At 39.9% G+C, this 17,495-nt stretch overlaps 1 protein-coding gene across 2 annotated transcripts in view; it reads right to left on the reverse strand.

Moving 5' to 3' along the window:
• SMIM14 (small integral membrane protein 14) overlaps positions 1 to 17,495 on the reverse strand; it is a 62,599-nt gene that overhangs the window by 19,293 nt on the left and 25,811 nt on the right. For both annotated transcript variants that reach the window (XM_004009779.5, XM_060416982.1), the window contains exon 2: positions 14,664 to 14,773. In XM_004009779.5, coding sequence (XP_004009828.1) covers positions 14,664 to 14,738 — 75 coding nt within the window. In that variant the 5' untranslated portion in view covers positions 14,739 to 14,773. The remainder of the gene's footprint in view (positions 1 to 14,663; positions 14,774 to 17,495) is intronic.

Below are 17,495 nucleotides of genomic sequence, written 5' to 3' on the forward strand. Positions count from 1 at the left end.
ATCAGGTAGCTCCCTGATCTTGGACTTAGTGCCTCCAGAACCATGAGAAATAGCTACTGTTTATGGCCCCCAGTCTGTGGTGTTGGGCTAAAGCAGCCTGGGGCAACTAACACAGAACCTAAACAAGAACTTATTTGCCATTTTTCTGTGTCTGCTCAAGAATCTCATGTATATTGGAGGCACTCTTCTTTCCCAGGCACAGATCTACCTGCGGACTGATAAACAGTGTCATACAGAACAGTGGTTCAAAAAAGCAGCTTCAAAGTCAGAGGTATCTGGGTTCAAATTCTGTGTCTGTTACTTTCTAAAGCAGAGTTTCAAACTACAAAAGAAATAAATACAATCTATTATCAACGTTAATATCATGGTGAGGATTCAAAGATATAACATATATAAAATCAAATATAAAATATATATTAAAAAATCAGGTCATGGCCCATAGTATGCTTTCAGATTATAGCATTATGCAGGAAAGGGCAGCCTGTTTATGTAAGTAAGCCTGCTCATAGTTATCACTTTTTTTTTAAGTGAAATGCCAAAACCAACAGCAAAAATGTACTTTAAAATAAATGGTTAAACAGTTGTTCAGTGTTCCCTAACCAGACCTCATATAGTTCTCAGTAATAAGGATGGCTTGAAATAACCTTAGACTGTCAAAACCCAGCTCTACCTAATTTTTAATACTGTACCACATTCCATTTAAATACATCATTTCCAAATTTGTATATGAAAAACAATGTTGTGAATGTTCCTATAAAAACATTCTTACATACTGGTTAATCTCTTTAGAATATAGAGAAGAGTTGCTATAATGAAGGTACATACATTTTAAGTTTTGATATACATTGCCAAATTACAGAATGAGAATTTTAAAGAAATGACATAATACAAAGTTACATTCAAGAATTCCTGCATAATCACACCACTGAGGAAGCCCAATGTCTCAAGTGAGAGATAGCTAGAATCTAATTATATCTGATCACATTTAGTTCTCTTAACTCAGAAATGGCTTAAAATTAACTCAAAATAAATTAAAGACCTGAAACCACAAAAATCCTAGAAGCAAACATAGGTGGTAAGCCCCCTGACATTAGTCTTGGTGATGAGTTTTTGGATGACTTTAAAAGCAAAGGCAAGAAGGGCAAAAATAAATACAAATATGCGAAAGTTGTTGTTGTTAATAGCTAAGTCACATCCGACTCTTTTGAGATCCCATGGACTGTAGCCCACCAAGCTCCTCTGTCCATGGGATTCTCCAGGCAAGAACAGTGGAGTAGGCTGCCATGCCCTCCTCCAGGATGTGTATACACACATAGTGGAATTATTATTCAGCCTTTAAAAAGAACAAAACCTTGCCTTTTGTGGCAACACGAATGGACCTTGAGGGAACTATGCTAAGTGAAATAAGTAAGAGAAAGACAAATACCATATACGGAACTAAAACAACAAGAAAAGAGAGCTCAAAGATACAGAGAACAGATTGGTGGTTGCCAGAGGTGGGGGGGCTTGGGGGTCAGAGGTGAGCGAAATGGGTGGAGGAGGACAAAATGTACACTTCCTGTTATTAAATAATTAAGTTATAGGGAGATAATTTACAGCATAGTGATTCTAGTTAATAATACCATATGCATACTTCAAAGTTGCTAAGAGAATAGATCTTAATAGTTCTCATCACTAGAAAAATTATGTATATACAATACATACATACGCATTCTGTAACTGTGTATGGTGACAAGTGTTATTAACTAGACTTACTGTGATGGTAATTTCCCAATACATATAAGTCATACACCTGAAACTAATGTTTATCAATGATACTTCAGTTTTAAAAAGAAGTGAAGTCTATTGCCCCTCTTCTTGAAGCTGAGCAGGTTCAGGACTGCTACAACCAAAAGTATGGCAGAAGTGTTATATGTGACACCTTAGGCTAGGTTGCAAGAAGTATCTAGCCACTGCACGCTTCTTTCCCTTCCTCATCCTCCCCCGGGATGGATGCTTGCCCTTGGAACGACGCCACTGTGCTGTGAGGAAGGCATGAAGCCACATGAAAGGCCGCATGTAGGTGTTCTGGCTGACAGCGCTAGGCAGGGTTTCAGCCACCAGCCAGCATTAATTGCCAGACAGCGAGTGAGCAAGCCTTCCATGCTCTTCCTGCTCCCAGCCTCTCAGTCTTCCAGCTAAGAACACAGATGTTACGCAGCACACTAGCCATCTCTACTGTGCTCTGTATGAACTCTAGACACAGAGTTTGTCCACTTAATTAAAAGGCTTTTTTAATCCCACTAAGTTTTAGGGTAATTTGTTATACAGTCCTAACAATGGAAGGAGAAGGCAATGGCAACCCACTCCAGTACTCTTGCCTGGCAAATCCCATGGACAGAGGAGCCTGGTAGGCTGCAGTCCATGGAGTCGCTAGGAGTCAGACATGAGTGAGCGACTTCATTTTCACATTTCACTTTCATGCATTAGAGAAGGAAATGGCAACCCACTCCAGTGTTCTTGCCTGGAGGATCCCAGAGACGGGGGAGCCTGGTGGGCTGCCATCTATGAGGCTGCACAGAGTTGGACACAACTGAAGCGACTTAGCAGCAGCAGCAACAATGGAAATATAAAAGAAACTATGAATAGCTTATAATTAGTAAAGTGGCAATGAGAGGCTGGCAAACATAGGGAGATTCTGATTTTTCCCTTTCTATACTTGGTACTCCTTGAATTTTGGGCCATGAAGACATGTACTAGTTACTGTTATCTTTTAAATAAAACATAACCCCCCTTCTGTAAAAACAAAGGAAAACCATGAGGCCAGAAGGGAGAGCTCTCACACAGTACAATTTGATGCCAATTATAAGATTTAGCAATTGTTACAGACCTCAGTAGAAGAGCCATTAATTATAGGCCCCAACAGTACAAGATGTACGTTGCATCTCCTATAAGAAACTGATTACCCCAGAAACTCAGCCAGTGAGAAACCATAATCACCCTGAACTCTCACTTTTCTTCAATGGGCTTTTGTTCAGAATGACCCCTCCCAACTTTCTCCTTTTTCTCTATAAAATAATGTTCCTTGGACTTGCCAATGGCTTTCACTGTGGCTTGCTTGTCCTGAATTGCAATTCTCTGCTATTCCCAAATAAATCCATTTTTGCTGGTAAAATAACTGACTTTTTTCAAGGTCAACACTTTCTAATTGGTAAACTCAATTGTACCATAAATCACAAGACCATTTAGCTTTCCAGTGGCTAGATGATAGTGATAAAAAAAATTAAGATTTGAAAGAAGGAAATACAGAACATTTCCTTTACTGACTAAAGTAAAAACCAAAAGTCAACCATATTATTAAAAAGGCTCTACAGCAACATGGAAAATGCTCAATATTATTAAATTGGGGATAAAAAATATATATCATAGTATCTAAATGTTTGTTAGAAAGATCTGGGAAAATGCATACCAAATTCATCTAGGGAAGTAGTATTGTGCCAGATACGGAGAAGTGAGTGAGGGGTTTGATCTTATTTTAATATGTTGATTGCTTTTTTGAAAGAATATTACTATATTTTTTATTTCAGTAATTAAACATTTAACAAAAAATATATTAAGAGGAAAAGATACTAGCAGTAGTAACATTTCCTGGGTAGAGAAGTTTCTTAAACTTTTAAGGCATACATCTTCCAGGCCAATAACAGGTCTTACTTAATGTGATTTATTTAAGTACAGTGGACATCAGTCAAACTTCCCTGGTGGCTCAGACGGTAAAGTGTCTGTCTATAATGCGGGAGACCCGGGTTCGATCCCTGGGTCGGGAAGATCCGCTGGAAAAGGAAATGGCAATCCACTCCAGCACTATTGCCTGAAAAATCCCATGGACAGAGGAGCCTAGTAAGCTACAGTCCATGGGGTTGCAAAGAGTCGGACACGACTGAGCGACTTCACTTACTCAGACTTTTAAGGGGAATCGGACCAATGATCTCCCAGAGCACATGCTATAGCACTTTAATACAGAAACAAGTTTAAGTAAATTAAAGATGCGGAAGTTTCAGGTACACTGTTTAGATAAGGGCTGAACTACAGAGCTCAACAAACAAAAAAGGAATTATCTGCATTCCAAATCTTAAGTTACAACAGAAGAGGAAAAACACAAAACATAATCTAAATTCACATTTCTAAATCCATCTGTTCTCTCCTTCTGGCACTCCTATCGTTAATACAGGAAACTGTATGCCAAGAGACAGCCAGTGGAGGAGAACAGGAGAAGGAGGTGACAAGAGAGCAGAAGAGGATAAAAACAGAATAATTCTGCAAGTGGCTTCGGTGGGAACGGAAAAAGACTCTCTCCAGGCCATCTTCATGGTTGTAAGGAAATATAAGTGATTTTTTAAAAACCAAAACAAACTAGATATATTAGTTATAAGGAAACACCTCTTTAAAAAAATACCCTCCGAGACACAAAAATTATACAACTTAAAAGAATGATTTATAATTAGATTGTGGTTTTGTGTTGACATCTTTCTACCTGTCTAATAGCATTCTACTACTACATCAGTGAAAACCAATATTTATCAACAGATGTATTACCACCATTAAATCAAGTAATGAAACACAGAATTATATGTAACATGATAAAGATACCTGATTTTAAATGAAAGGGATTTACTGCATATTCCTATCCACCTCTTTAAGTCTTATTAGCCAGTATCTAATGAGTAAAGCATTAGAGTTCTAATTAGAATATTAGGCTAGGATAGAAAGGTATCAGTAACATCAGATAATGCCTCCATTTTTTAATGTTTATGAACATTAACAGAACCTGGCAAAACACAACCGCGTTAAGAACAGTCTGATACTTGTGTAACCTAGGCAACATGCCAGCAGAGTAAGTAAAGCTTTGCCATTAGCACCCCAAAATGGGCATTCTTTGTACTGCAGTTTTACCAGCCTGGCGCTGAACCACCGTTTGTAATACATCATTTAAAACACTCCTATGAGAATGTAGTCAGAGATACAGTCATTTGCTTTAAAAGCCCTATTGGAAATGTACAATAAAATGCACAAAAAACAGATTTATATTCTTTGTACTGGTACAGCTTAGCAGTTAAATAATCAGACCTTACACAGCACTGATGAGGCAGTGGTACAGAGTGTGAACTGCTGTTAATGTCCATTTAGCCTTAGGAGACATACAAGGTTTTCCTAATTTTATATATATATATATATATATATATATATATATATATTTAACTTGAGAAAAATTCTACCAATTTAGAAATCAACAGAGGGAAGATAAGACAGTCTTATTAAAGTTATTAAAAGGTCAGTAAATATTGCAGAATATATTTTCTTTGTAACAGTGCATTAAAAAACTTTACTATTCAGTGGGAAAAGTCTGATTTTTGTATATAACTGTACTGCTTATAATGCCTTTGAAACGCTAACAAAGTTTTATTTCTAAGTTAATTACCTGAATAAGTAATGTACTCACAGTTTTAAAACACAAAAAAGTACAGTGAAGAGTTTCTCCTACCCTGCTACCCACCCACCCTTGATCACACATACAGTGCTTTTTAACGGTACCTGACGGAAACCCACAGGGAGCAGAGCAGATCACCATACTGAAGAAACAGCACAGGGTTAGAGCTAAATGTCAAGCCCAGGTGTGCCTCTGAGACTCGCTGGTCAGCTTTAACCCTTAGGAAAGGTGACTAAAGCCCTGTACCTCAGTGTCCGCATCTGTAAAAGGAGAGTCCGCGGGCTTCCCTGGTGGCTCAGTGGTAAAGAATCTACCTGCCAAGGCGGGAGACATAGTTCGATCCCTGATCCGGGAAGATCCCACAGGAGACAGTGCAAGTGAGTACATGTGCCGCGACTGCTGCGCTCTGCAGCCTGGGAGCCGCAGCTACTGAGCCTACTCGCCTCTCTGCAAGGAGAAGCTACTGCAATGAAAGGCCTGCAAACCACAACGAAAACAACGAAAAGCAGCCCCAGCTCACCACCACAGAAAAACCATCGCAGCAATGAAGACTCAGTTCAACCAAAAATAAATAAATAAAACTATTTTTTTAAAAAGGAGGATCAGCATCAGAGACTTTCCATGGCTTTAAAAAGTGTGTACATGCCTGTCAAACTCTCTCCAATATAACCATTGTTATGAATCTGAGATATATTCCTTAGATCCTCTTCCACACATTTACAAATGTTACCTTGACCTACTGCGGAAAATTCTGAGAGATGGGCATACCAGACCACCTGACCTGCCTCTTGAGAAATCTGTATGCAGGTCAGGAAACAATAGTTAGAACTGGACATGGAACAACACACTGGTTCCAAATAGGAAAAGGAGTCAAGGCTGCATATTGTCACCCTGCTTATTTAATTTATATGCAGAGTACATCATAAGAAACACTGGGCTGGAAGAAGCACAAGCTGGAATCAAGATTGCCAGGAGAAATATCAATAACCTCAGATATGCAGATGACACCACCCTTATGGCAGAAAGTGAAGAGGAGCTAAAAAGCCTCTTGATGAAAGTGAAAGAGGAGAGTGAAAAAGTTGGCTGAAAGCTCAACACTCAGAAAACGAAGATCATGGCATCCGGTCCCATTACTTCATGGGAAATAGATGGGGAAACAGTGGAAACAGTGTCAGACTTCATGTTTTTGGGCTCCAAAATCACTGCAGATGGTGATTGCAGCCATGAAATGAAAAGACGCTTACTCCTTGGAAGAAAAGTTATGACCAACCTAGATAGCGTATTCAAAAGCAGAGACATTACTTTGCCAACAAAGGTCTGTCTAGTCAAGGCTATGGTTTTTCCAGTGGTCATGTATGGATGTGAGAGCTGGACTGTGAAGAAAGCTGAGCACTGAAGAATTGATGCTTTTGAACTGTGGTGTTGGAGAAGACTCTTTAGAGTGCCTTGGACTGCAAGGAGATCCAACCAGTCCATTCTGAAGGAGATCAGTCCTGGGATTTCTTTGGAAGGAATGGTGTTAAAGCTGAAACTCCAGTACTTTGACCACCTCATGTGAAGAGTTGACACATTGGAAAAGACTCTGATGCTGGGAAAGATTGGGGGCAGGAGGAGAAGGGGACGACAGAGGATGAGATGGCTGGATGGCATCACCAACTCGATGGACATGAGTTTGAGTGAACTCCAGGAGTTGGTGATGGACAGGGAGGCCTGGCGTGCTGTGGTTCATGGAGTCGCAAAGAGTCGGACACGACTGAGCGACTGAACTGACCTTGACCTACACATTTTTTTCTTCTTTTTGAGTGCTGTGCTTAGTTGCTCAGTGGTGTCCAGCTCTTTGCCAACCCATGTAGCCCACCAGGCTCCTCTGTCAATGGGGATTCTCCAGGTATGAATACTGGAGTGGGTTGCCACGCTCTCCTCCAGGGGAATCTTCCCGGCCCAGGGATTGAACCCAGGTCTCCTGCATTGCAGACAGATTCTTTACCAGCTGATTAAGATTTATTTATTTATTTTAGGCTGGGCTGGGTGTTAGTTGCTGTGTGCAGCCCTTCTCTAGTTGTGGCAAGTCGGGGCCGACTCTTGCATGCTGCATGGACTTCTTGTTGCAGAGCTCAGGTTCCAGTGCCTGGGCTACAGTAGTGTGGCACATGGGCCTAGTTGCTCTGTGCCATGTGGGATCCTCCCCCACCGGAGATCAACCCTGAGTCCCCTGCACTAGCAGATGGATTTCTAACCACAAGACCACCAGGGAAACCTGACCTACACACACTCTAACCTGAACCTGCAAAGGCATCTCAATGGCTTTCACTAACATTTCTCAGACACTTCCAAAATATGCTTCTTCTTTCATTTCTAATAGTTTTTGCATTCTCTGTTCTTTGGGACATAAATAGCTTGTTCCAAACACGATGGATTCTATCTTTTGACAGTATTATTCCTGTGTTCAACTGTTTTGGCTTTGGAGTCTATTTTGTCTGAGATTAATACCACATCCTTTTGGGACAGCTTCCCCCCTCTCCACTCGTTTATCACTTATCTATTGTATTTTGTTTTCAGCGTCTATCTCCCCTGTAAATAGCATTTTAAAACTCCAACCTGTCTCTTTTAATAAGGGAGTATAATCCACTCACACATAACATTTTACTTTATGCTTTCTATTAACCATGCTTTTCTTCTTCACGTCTGCCTTCAGCTTATTTGGATTTCCTTTTTTATGAACCCTAATTCTCCCCCTATCCAAAGGTTCTCAAGTGTGCCAGTACTAGGGCATCTGGACATCTGCAAAGCAGCTCTTTGGTTGTTGTGACTGGCTGGTATCCCCCCTAGCTTTCAAAGGTTCTGCCACATATTCATGTAAGTAAAAAACCTGAGCCTAAAATCTAAGACCCCTTCAGAGAGTAACACAAAGTTATTTTTTGGGTGGTTTTACTTGACATAGAATTATTAAGGAATTTAACTGGACTTTCATATTTAAATCAAGGGAAGATATTAATTTTGTTTTTAACTCCACCAAGAATTTGGTGATGTTGTAACTTTACCACCTAGAAAAATAATGTTGCCAGTGGTACTTAAGACCAGCACAACCTGCTTGTATGGGTCAGTGTTTATAGCTATACACTTATCATGACTTGTTTTGGTTTTTTGGCTGCACTGGGTCTTCACTGCTGCATTACTCTCCAGTTGCAGCGCTTGGGCTTCTCGTGGCGGCGGCTTCTCTTGTTGAGCAGCACAGGCTCGAGAGCATCTGGGCATCAGTAGTTGCGACACATGGGAATATAGTTCCCCTGCCAAGGATCAAACCGATGTCCCCAGCACTGGCAGGTGGATTCTTAACCCACTGGGCCACCAAGGAACTCCCCATTATGACTTTTCATATTAGAAGGATATATTTCCTCTCGTCTTCTAATGTAGCTGTACCTGAGACCACACTGTAGTACTTTTGTTTTCTTCAACTCTTTGCTTGTTTTCCTGTTCATATTTATTAATGAAGGACTAGGCTAGAGGACTACATTAATGAATGTAGCCTGCAGTCCATGGGGTCGCTAAGAGTTGGACACGACTGAGTGACTTCACTTTCACTTTTCACTTTCATGCATTGGAGAAGGAAATGGCAACCCACTCCAGTGTTCTTGCCTGGAGGATCCCAGGGACAGAGGAGCCTGGTAGGAGGCCGTCTATGGGGTCGCACAGAGTCAGACACAACTGAAGCGACTTAGCAGCAGCAGCAGCAGGCTGGGTGAGCAGTTAGGGTATACAAACAGTGTCCCTTATCAAGCAAGCATGCAGGCAGCTTGCATGTACTGTACCCCACCAGGTTCCTCTGTCCATGGGATTCTCCAGGCAAGAATACTGGAGTGGGTTGCCATTTCCTACTCCAGGGACCCATGCAGGCAGCCTAGAGAACCTCTCAAGGTTCCAAGTAGGGAAGGCTTCATTTTAAGGTTTACTAGTGCATTCCATTCTTGGACCAGGCATCCTTTTTTTCCTTCCTATTTCACATCCACTATAGAGGTTGGGGTTACCCTGGCTTCTGTCTTGGTCCTTAAAACCCAACAAGCAGCCCTCCCATGAGTATCTTCTACTTTCCTTTAAAAAGCAGTAATCCTGGTTTCTGCCTGGTAGCACTTTATATTCCATAGAGGGGGAAAGACACACAACATAATTAGTTATCCACAAGTCGCACCTTCTTTTTGTATTCACGAACTTGTAAGGATTTTGCTCTTTGTTTTAATTTTTATTAGTTATGCATGTAAACAACTTAAACTGTTCTATCAGTTTATTCTCCAAAAGAGCACTTCCTCACCGCTTCCTATTTCCCCCTGCACAGAGGCATACCACTTTCAACTTTTAGCTGATTCTTTTAGCATTTATCTCCAGGTCTTTTCTTCTTGGCCATGCCATGTGACTTGTGTGATCCTAATTCCTCAACCAGGGATCAAACCTGAGCCCAGCAGTGAAAGAAACAGTACATGAGGCAAAACTTTTGAAGACCCTATTTGATTGACAATTTGGTTGGATACAGAATGATGGACTGGTAATAATTTCCCTTCAGAATTTAAAGTCATTGTGTTGTTGTCTTCCAGTTTTGCTGTTGAAAAGTCTAAAGTCATTTAGACTCTTGATCCTTTGGATGTGACCTGTATTTTTCAGGAATGGCAACTGGTAGAACTGAGTTAGCAAAGAGGAACCAGTGGGGTAATGGGGGACAGATTACACAGGACCACATAAATTTTGTGGGGTTTTTTTTTTGGTTGCGCAGCACGACATGCAGGATTTTAGTCCCCCAAACAAGCAAAACTTGTGCCACCTGCAGTGGGGAGTGCAGAGTTTTAACCACTGGTCCACCAGGGAAGTCCCTAGTGTTTTTTCTACTACAAATGTCTGAAGGGGGAGCTACGGCATAACCGTGAGTAAAGGAGGTATATGACCTGACTTATCAGAAATAAATCATTTCAGCTGCTGCAGTGAGACTACAGTTGAAGAGAATGGAGATGACAAGAGGAGAGAAGCAAGGAGACTGGCAAGAAGGCTAATTTCAATAATCCTGGCAAAAATGACAGTGTAGGTTAGACTAGGGTGTTGCACTGGAAGTGTAAGAAAGGGATGGATTCTGGATATATACTTTTAAGGTTAATCCAAAGGGACTTTTTAAAACTGACCCCTGGTTTCTGCATTAGCCATTGGGTTGAAAGAACAGAGTAAAAGATGATGCAAACACTGTTGCCTGAGCAGCCAGAATAATGGAGTGAATGGAGAAGACAGGGAATTGCCTGGCAGTCCTATGGTTAGGACTCAGTGCTTTCACTGCTGTGGGCCAGGTTCAATGCCTGGTCAGGGAACTAGAATGTTGCATAGTGCAGTCAAAAAAGAGAGAGAGAGAAGACAGAAGTATAAGGTTGGGGCTAAGAAAGGTCTAGTTATGCACACGTCAAGTATAAAATGTCTACTATTTGTCCAAAAGGGGACAGTGTATCAACCGCGAAATATACAAAAGTCTGAAATTCAGGAGCAGCAGCTTTTTGGCTGGGCCAATTTTAAAAGCATGGGCTCGTTTTGGTATTTACATTCCCTTTGATGCTATTCATCTTCCATGCCAATCTCTTCAATGTGAGCCACATAATATTTTTTTTAATATGTCCTTTTTCTGCTTAAATCAGTTAGAACTTCTATTACTTACAATGAAGAACTTACAACTGATATAATTACTAAATCAGGAAAATAAATTAGTTTTAAATTGTGAATGAACACAACTTTATTAAAATGGAAAGGAACTAATGGTAAAATCTTAACTGCTCCTAAGCTGAATATATTCCTTGGCAAAGCCCACCTATTTCCACAGAATAGGCCAAACAAAACTGCAACTCATTAGCAACATACAACTAATGAGCTAACCATAACCAATCATTAAAATCCTCAAGTTTCAAGTTTTACTTGCTATTAGCATTTTAAATTCTCAGGAATTGGTAATACTCTAACGTACAAGAAAAGCCAATTTTATTATACATGAAGTTGAAAATACAAAAGTTCCAGATTAGGACCTGAAATTAATGAGATGTTACTTTATTACAAAGATGAATTAAATGTCCAGTTTTTTAAAAAATAAGAATCTCTGCCCTGTCATCATACTTTTAACAGTATTGTTATACCTGTGAGTTTCTTGAGCGTGCAGACATCTACATTCTGGTAGCTATAACTAATATAGAAAAAATATATTTAAACAGATAAGCTGCTTTTAAAATATAGGCTGTAGAGTTATGAGTTCTACAAGGTAATAAGACAATAGGTACTGTGCAAAAAGGATCCTGTGAAGTATAAGTAGAAGATAACACATGCATGAGAGGTGGAAAAGATGCCTAAAGTATTACAAAAGGAATACTGATAACATTTTAATGAAAATGTTGTTAGCTTTCATTAGATACCCTTTTTCTGATTATAAGATTTATTATCACAGAAAATACAGGAAACTATAAAAGAGAAGTGTCACCCTATATTCTACAATGCAGAGATTGCCAATTTTAACATTTTGATGTATTCTCTTCTAGTCTTTCTTCCTATGCACACATATATATGAGGTATGTGTGCACAGAAAAGCAAGATCATACTAAATGCCATTTGTGTATCTTTTTTTTTCATTTCATATAACACACATTATTTCCCTTGTTTTTAAATATTTTTCAAATACAACTATTGCAAACAAGATTTTATCATATAATTTCTATGATAATCACTGCTCTACTAATTGACATTTAGGTTGCTTATAACTTTTGGTTATTATAAGTAGTATTATTCAGAAATATTTGAATTACTGAATTTAGAGACCATATTTCTAAAGAAACTTCTTTAGAAAAAAATGTTTAGAAAGCACTTAAATACCAAAACGACTGAGGGACTGAACTGAACTAAATACCAACAAAGAGTAGTTATGACCCCAAAATGCTGCTTGACTCTGAATTTAAATCAAAGAATACACATGACATAAAAATTAAAAACCACAATTCAACATCTATCAAACTATCAGCATGTTATACACAAGTGGATCATCCATCAGTAATTTATAGTGATGTGAAAATATCTAGCACACACTAAGAGATGTGGACTTCTAAAAATTTGTAAATCTGAAGTCAATTTTATCACAAAATTACTATTTCAAACAAAGATTGCTATAAGTAATGTACCATCAAACATGAAATACTATGCTCATTATAAAAAAAGCTAAACATGGCTTCCTTGACAATCTACTGAAGAGAACAGACCTGTACAGGGAATCCTAAAGAGCAGGGCTTAGTTTTAGCCAACTCTTAAAAAGCAGCAAAGCAAATAAAATAAAGTATGTTAAAAATAAAAAGTATTATACTAAAAAATAAAAAGAGGTAGTAATCCTTATTAAAACCTAATCTCTTGAGAAATGTTACTACAAATAGATTACAATCTATCTTTTGTTCCTAACATCACAGTGATTCGAAAAAAGTGTGCCTTATATTTGATTGAATTCAGACATTAAAACTATCAGCTTAAAATTTATACCTAAACAGGAGAAATTTATTTACTAATTTATTTTGCTGGGCCATACAGCTTATGGGATTTTAGTTAGCAGACCAGAGAATGAACCCCGGCCCGCTGCTGTGAAAGCGTGGAGCCCTAACCACTGGCCAGGGAATTCCCAGACAGTACTTTTTATCATCTCTCCTCAGACTGGCGCTTCCCGTGTGGCACTAGCAGTAAAGAACACGCCTATCGATGCAGGAGACAGAAGAGACCCTGGTTCAATCCCAGGGTCAGGAAGATCTCCTGGAGGAGAACTCAGCAACCCACTCCAGCATTCTCGTCTGGAGAATCCCATGGACAGAAGAGGAGCCTGGTGGGCTATGGTCCATAGGGTCGCAAACAGTTGGACATGACTGAAGGGACTATTCAGACTAATCTGTTTTTATGTCAGGTTATCAGAGAGATGATACTGCCACATTTCTATACTCAAGAAAGTCTGATTTAATTTTTAAGTTCCTAGTTCATCTCTACCCTCTTGAGGCATTTTTAAGGATCATAAGTCCTAGTATAGGCTAACTCTCAAAGGAGTATCATTCATAATCAATGCACTGATTACATGTATACTGAGTGGGCAGGAAACTTGCTAATTAACTACCAACAATTCAAGTATTTCAGCAAATGTTTGAACCAACCTGTATTAACTGGCCTATAATAATACAGCCCTGTACAAGACTATTCTAAACAAACAAAATGTTACAATCAATAACAGAATAATAACTTACAGTTGACCTTTGAATGAGGAGGTTAGAGACACCAACCCTCCATGTAGCTGAAAATCCACATCTAACTTATAGTCGGCCCTCTGTACTGCAATTCCTCCAAACAAGCAGTCCTGTACCCGCAGATTCAGCCAACTGCGTCACGCAGTACTGTATGTGGCATTTACTACTGAAAAAAATCTGCACATAAATGGACCCTCAGTGTTCAAACTCGTTCAGGCGTTTGTTGTTCAAGGGTCAATTTTATTTTATTTTTAATAATAGTGAAGTCTTTCCTTTTGTACATAAAAAGTATAAAGTATAATACATAAACAATGTATATATATATATAATATATATATGTCAGTTATATAATACATAAACAGCCTTGTGTTTAAGGTTATAGACTAGGAAAGTCTTAACCCTACAATTGAAATCTCACTATACTCCAATAGAACCTATCAAGAATCTGTTCAGAAATCTGCCTCTATCAAATAATTGCTTTGGATTTGGAAATGATCTATATAGAAATCTTTATTGTCATGCCATTTTTTAGAGTAGGATTTGAACTATATCATAAGAGGATGTGTGATTTCCTAACAGTTTATCAGGTAAATGAGCTCTGTATAACCAAAAACTATATGCATTAATACAGAAGAGTCTACATAAATGTGTGTTTACCACTCACAATGGTGAATTCCACCAACATACATCTACTATAAATGAAGACAGCAATCTGTTTTTATCTCTAGTAAAAGAAATGCTCAGAAAAACAACGAAAGAAATGCTGGCAAGCACTGTAACCATTATGACTTAAACCACTGTGGAATTCTCATTATGAAGTAATTTTTAGTGCCCATCGGATGAAAATTTTCCAATAACCAACATTCTCCCAAAAACAAGACAGAGGGGGTACAGTTCAGTTCTGAAGAGGACTGTCCTGTTCATCTCACCAGATTGATCAGCCTTCTCATCGCATGTTCATGAGAGCAAACACATTCACAGGGATCGAATCCACCTTCTGCCATGATTACCCAGCTTGATTTAACTTGACTGTTTAAATCTAGGAGGAAGGAAAAAATAAATCATAAGACTACTATTTAGAGTTACTCTTTCTCTTGAGCTATGAAGAATTCATGTTATGTATAGATTCATAATAGTTCTCTTTACAGTTCAAATTTATTGACATATCTATGAATTACTAATCTTGAATTATGAATCTATACAAATGACTGGCTACCACTTTATCACCAGACTGATTTTCTATAAATCCAAAAGTCTTCATATACTCTACTGGTCCCACCTGTGAAGATGCTGTTGCTAGCGCTCTATTCTGCTTAATCACTTAATCCTTTAACTTTGTTAGCCTCAGCACTGCCAGGGACTGAATGTTTGTGCCAACTGCCGCCCCCCCACAGACTCTTATTTTGAAGCTTTAATCCCCAAGGTGATGGTATCTGGAGGTAGGATGGTTGGATGGCACCTCAACTCCACTGACATTAGTTTGAGCCAACGCCAGGAGATAGTGAAGGGCAGGGAAGCCTGGCATGCTGCAGTCCATGGGGGTCACAAAGAGTTGAACGTGACTGAGCAACTAAACCACCACCACTACCTTTGGGAGGTAATAAGGTTATCAGAGTAGAGCCCATATAAACAGGATTAGTGCCCTTAAAGATATGATATCTCTTTCTTTGACATGTGAAGATACAGCAAGAGGGCATCCATCTACGTAAGGAGGAAGAGATTCCTTACCACACCTTAGTCACAGGCCTTCCAAAATCCAGAACTGTGAGAAATCAATGTTGTTTAAGCCGTTCAGTTTGCGCTGTTTTACTAAAGCAGCCTAAGCTATGTCAAATGGAGAAGAAAATGGCCACCCATTCCAGTATTCCTGCCAGGATAAGCTCATGGACAGAGAAGCCTAGCAGGCTACCGCCCATGGCGTCACAAAGATTTGGAAACGACTTAGCAACTAAACAACAACAGTAAAGCTATGTCCACTTTGCAGTCTTCATCCTACCAGGAAAGCCCTCTGAAAGAAAAAAAAAAAGAGTTATCTAAAATGATATCAATGTCAGGGGGAGGGGGGAGGAGGGGCATGAACTAACAAGACAATAGCCAGGAAATGGCTGGGAAGATCTTGAAAAATAAGAGTAACAAGCGAGGAGATCTGTCCAAGATGGCAGGGTAGAGGGACGTCCCTCTTCTTGTGAGAGCACTGAAATCACAACTAACTGATGAACAACCATTGACAGGAGGACACTGGAACCCACCAAAAAACAAGATACCTGGCACCCAAAGACAAAGGAGAAGCCACAATGAGACGGCAGGAGGGGCACAATGAGGATAAAAACCAAACCCTACGACTGCCAGGTAGGCGACGCGCAAACTGGGGAACAACTGCGCCACTGATGTCCTCCCACCCTACTGAAGGTTCTGAGCCCTCCGTCAGGGTTTGCATCCTGGGGGGGCTGGCACAGGACTAGGAATCCCCAGAGAATCTGACTTTGAAGGTCTGCTGGATTTGATTATAGAACTTACACAGGATGGGGGAAAGCAGAGACCCCCCCCTGCAGGGCACATAAAGTCTCGTGCACAGCAGGACCCAGAGGCAAGAAGCAGTGACCACAGAGGAGGCTGAAGCAAGCCTGTCTGCTAGTGTTGGCAGGTCTCCTGCAGAGGCAAGGGGCGGCTGTGGCTCACTGCCCGCGACAAGGGCACTGCCAGCAGCAGTTTGGGGAAGCACACCTGGGTGGAAGCCCTCTTAGGGGCCACCAACGGCCCCACCATACAGCCTGTGAGCTCCAGTGCTGGGTCACCTCAGGCCAAACAATGATCAGGGAGGGAACACAGCTCCACCCATCAGCAGACAAAGTTTTATTAAACTTGCCCCCTCTACTAGAGCAAGACCCAGTTCTACCCACCACCCGTCCCTCCCGTCAGGAAGCTTGTACAAGCTTTTATATAGCCTCAGCCACCAGAAAGCAGACAGAAGCAGCAAGAAGAACTACAACCCTGCATCCTGCAAAACAAACCCCCAAATCTCAGAAAGTCAGACAGGCAGAAAAGGCAGAGGATGATGTCCCAGATGAAGAACATGATAAAACCCCAGAAAAACAACTACATTAAGTGGAGACAGGCAACCTTTCAGAAAAAGAATTCAGGATAATGATAATGAACACAATCCAGGGTCTTGGAAAATGAATGGGGGCAAAGCCTATGAAGATATAAGAAATGTTCAACCAAGACCTGGAAGAACCAAAGAGCAGCACATCACATCACTGGGGGAAAAATAAGCTATTCCATAAACAGTGTTGGGGAAAGCTGACTCCTTACCCTCATTCCTAAAACAAAAAAAATTCTAGATGCAGGAGCAATTTAACTTTTTAAAGTGAGGCCACACAAACAAATACTCAACCAGAGCAATGGATCAGAACAGAACGTTGGCAAACTGACCTATGATTTTACCAGAATTTTGAACGTAATAAAGGTGGCACTTTATTTATTTTTAGAATATTTATAAAAGTGAGTCTTAGAAATATTTACTCCATCTACACACAGATGTATTACTTGAATTTATTTTTTATAACAACTTCACTGAGATAAATCACAGACTATACAGTTCAGGTGCTAAAAAGGTACTATTCAATATTTAGTATATTCTCAGAATTGTGCAATCATTGCCACAATTTTAAAACATTTCATAACTCTAAAACAAAACCTTTACTTCACTTCACTTTCCTCTCAAACTCATGTCTGCTGAGTTAACTAGGAAACTTTTCACT

This window comes from Ovis aries, chromosome 6 (genome assembly GCF_016772045.2).
Source record: "Ovis aries strain OAR_USU_Benz2616 breed Rambouillet chromosome 6, ARS-UI_Ramb_v3.0, whole genome shotgun sequence".
Classification (NCBI taxonomy): domain Eukaryota; kingdom Metazoa; phylum Chordata; class Mammalia; order Artiodactyla; family Bovidae; genus Ovis; species Ovis aries.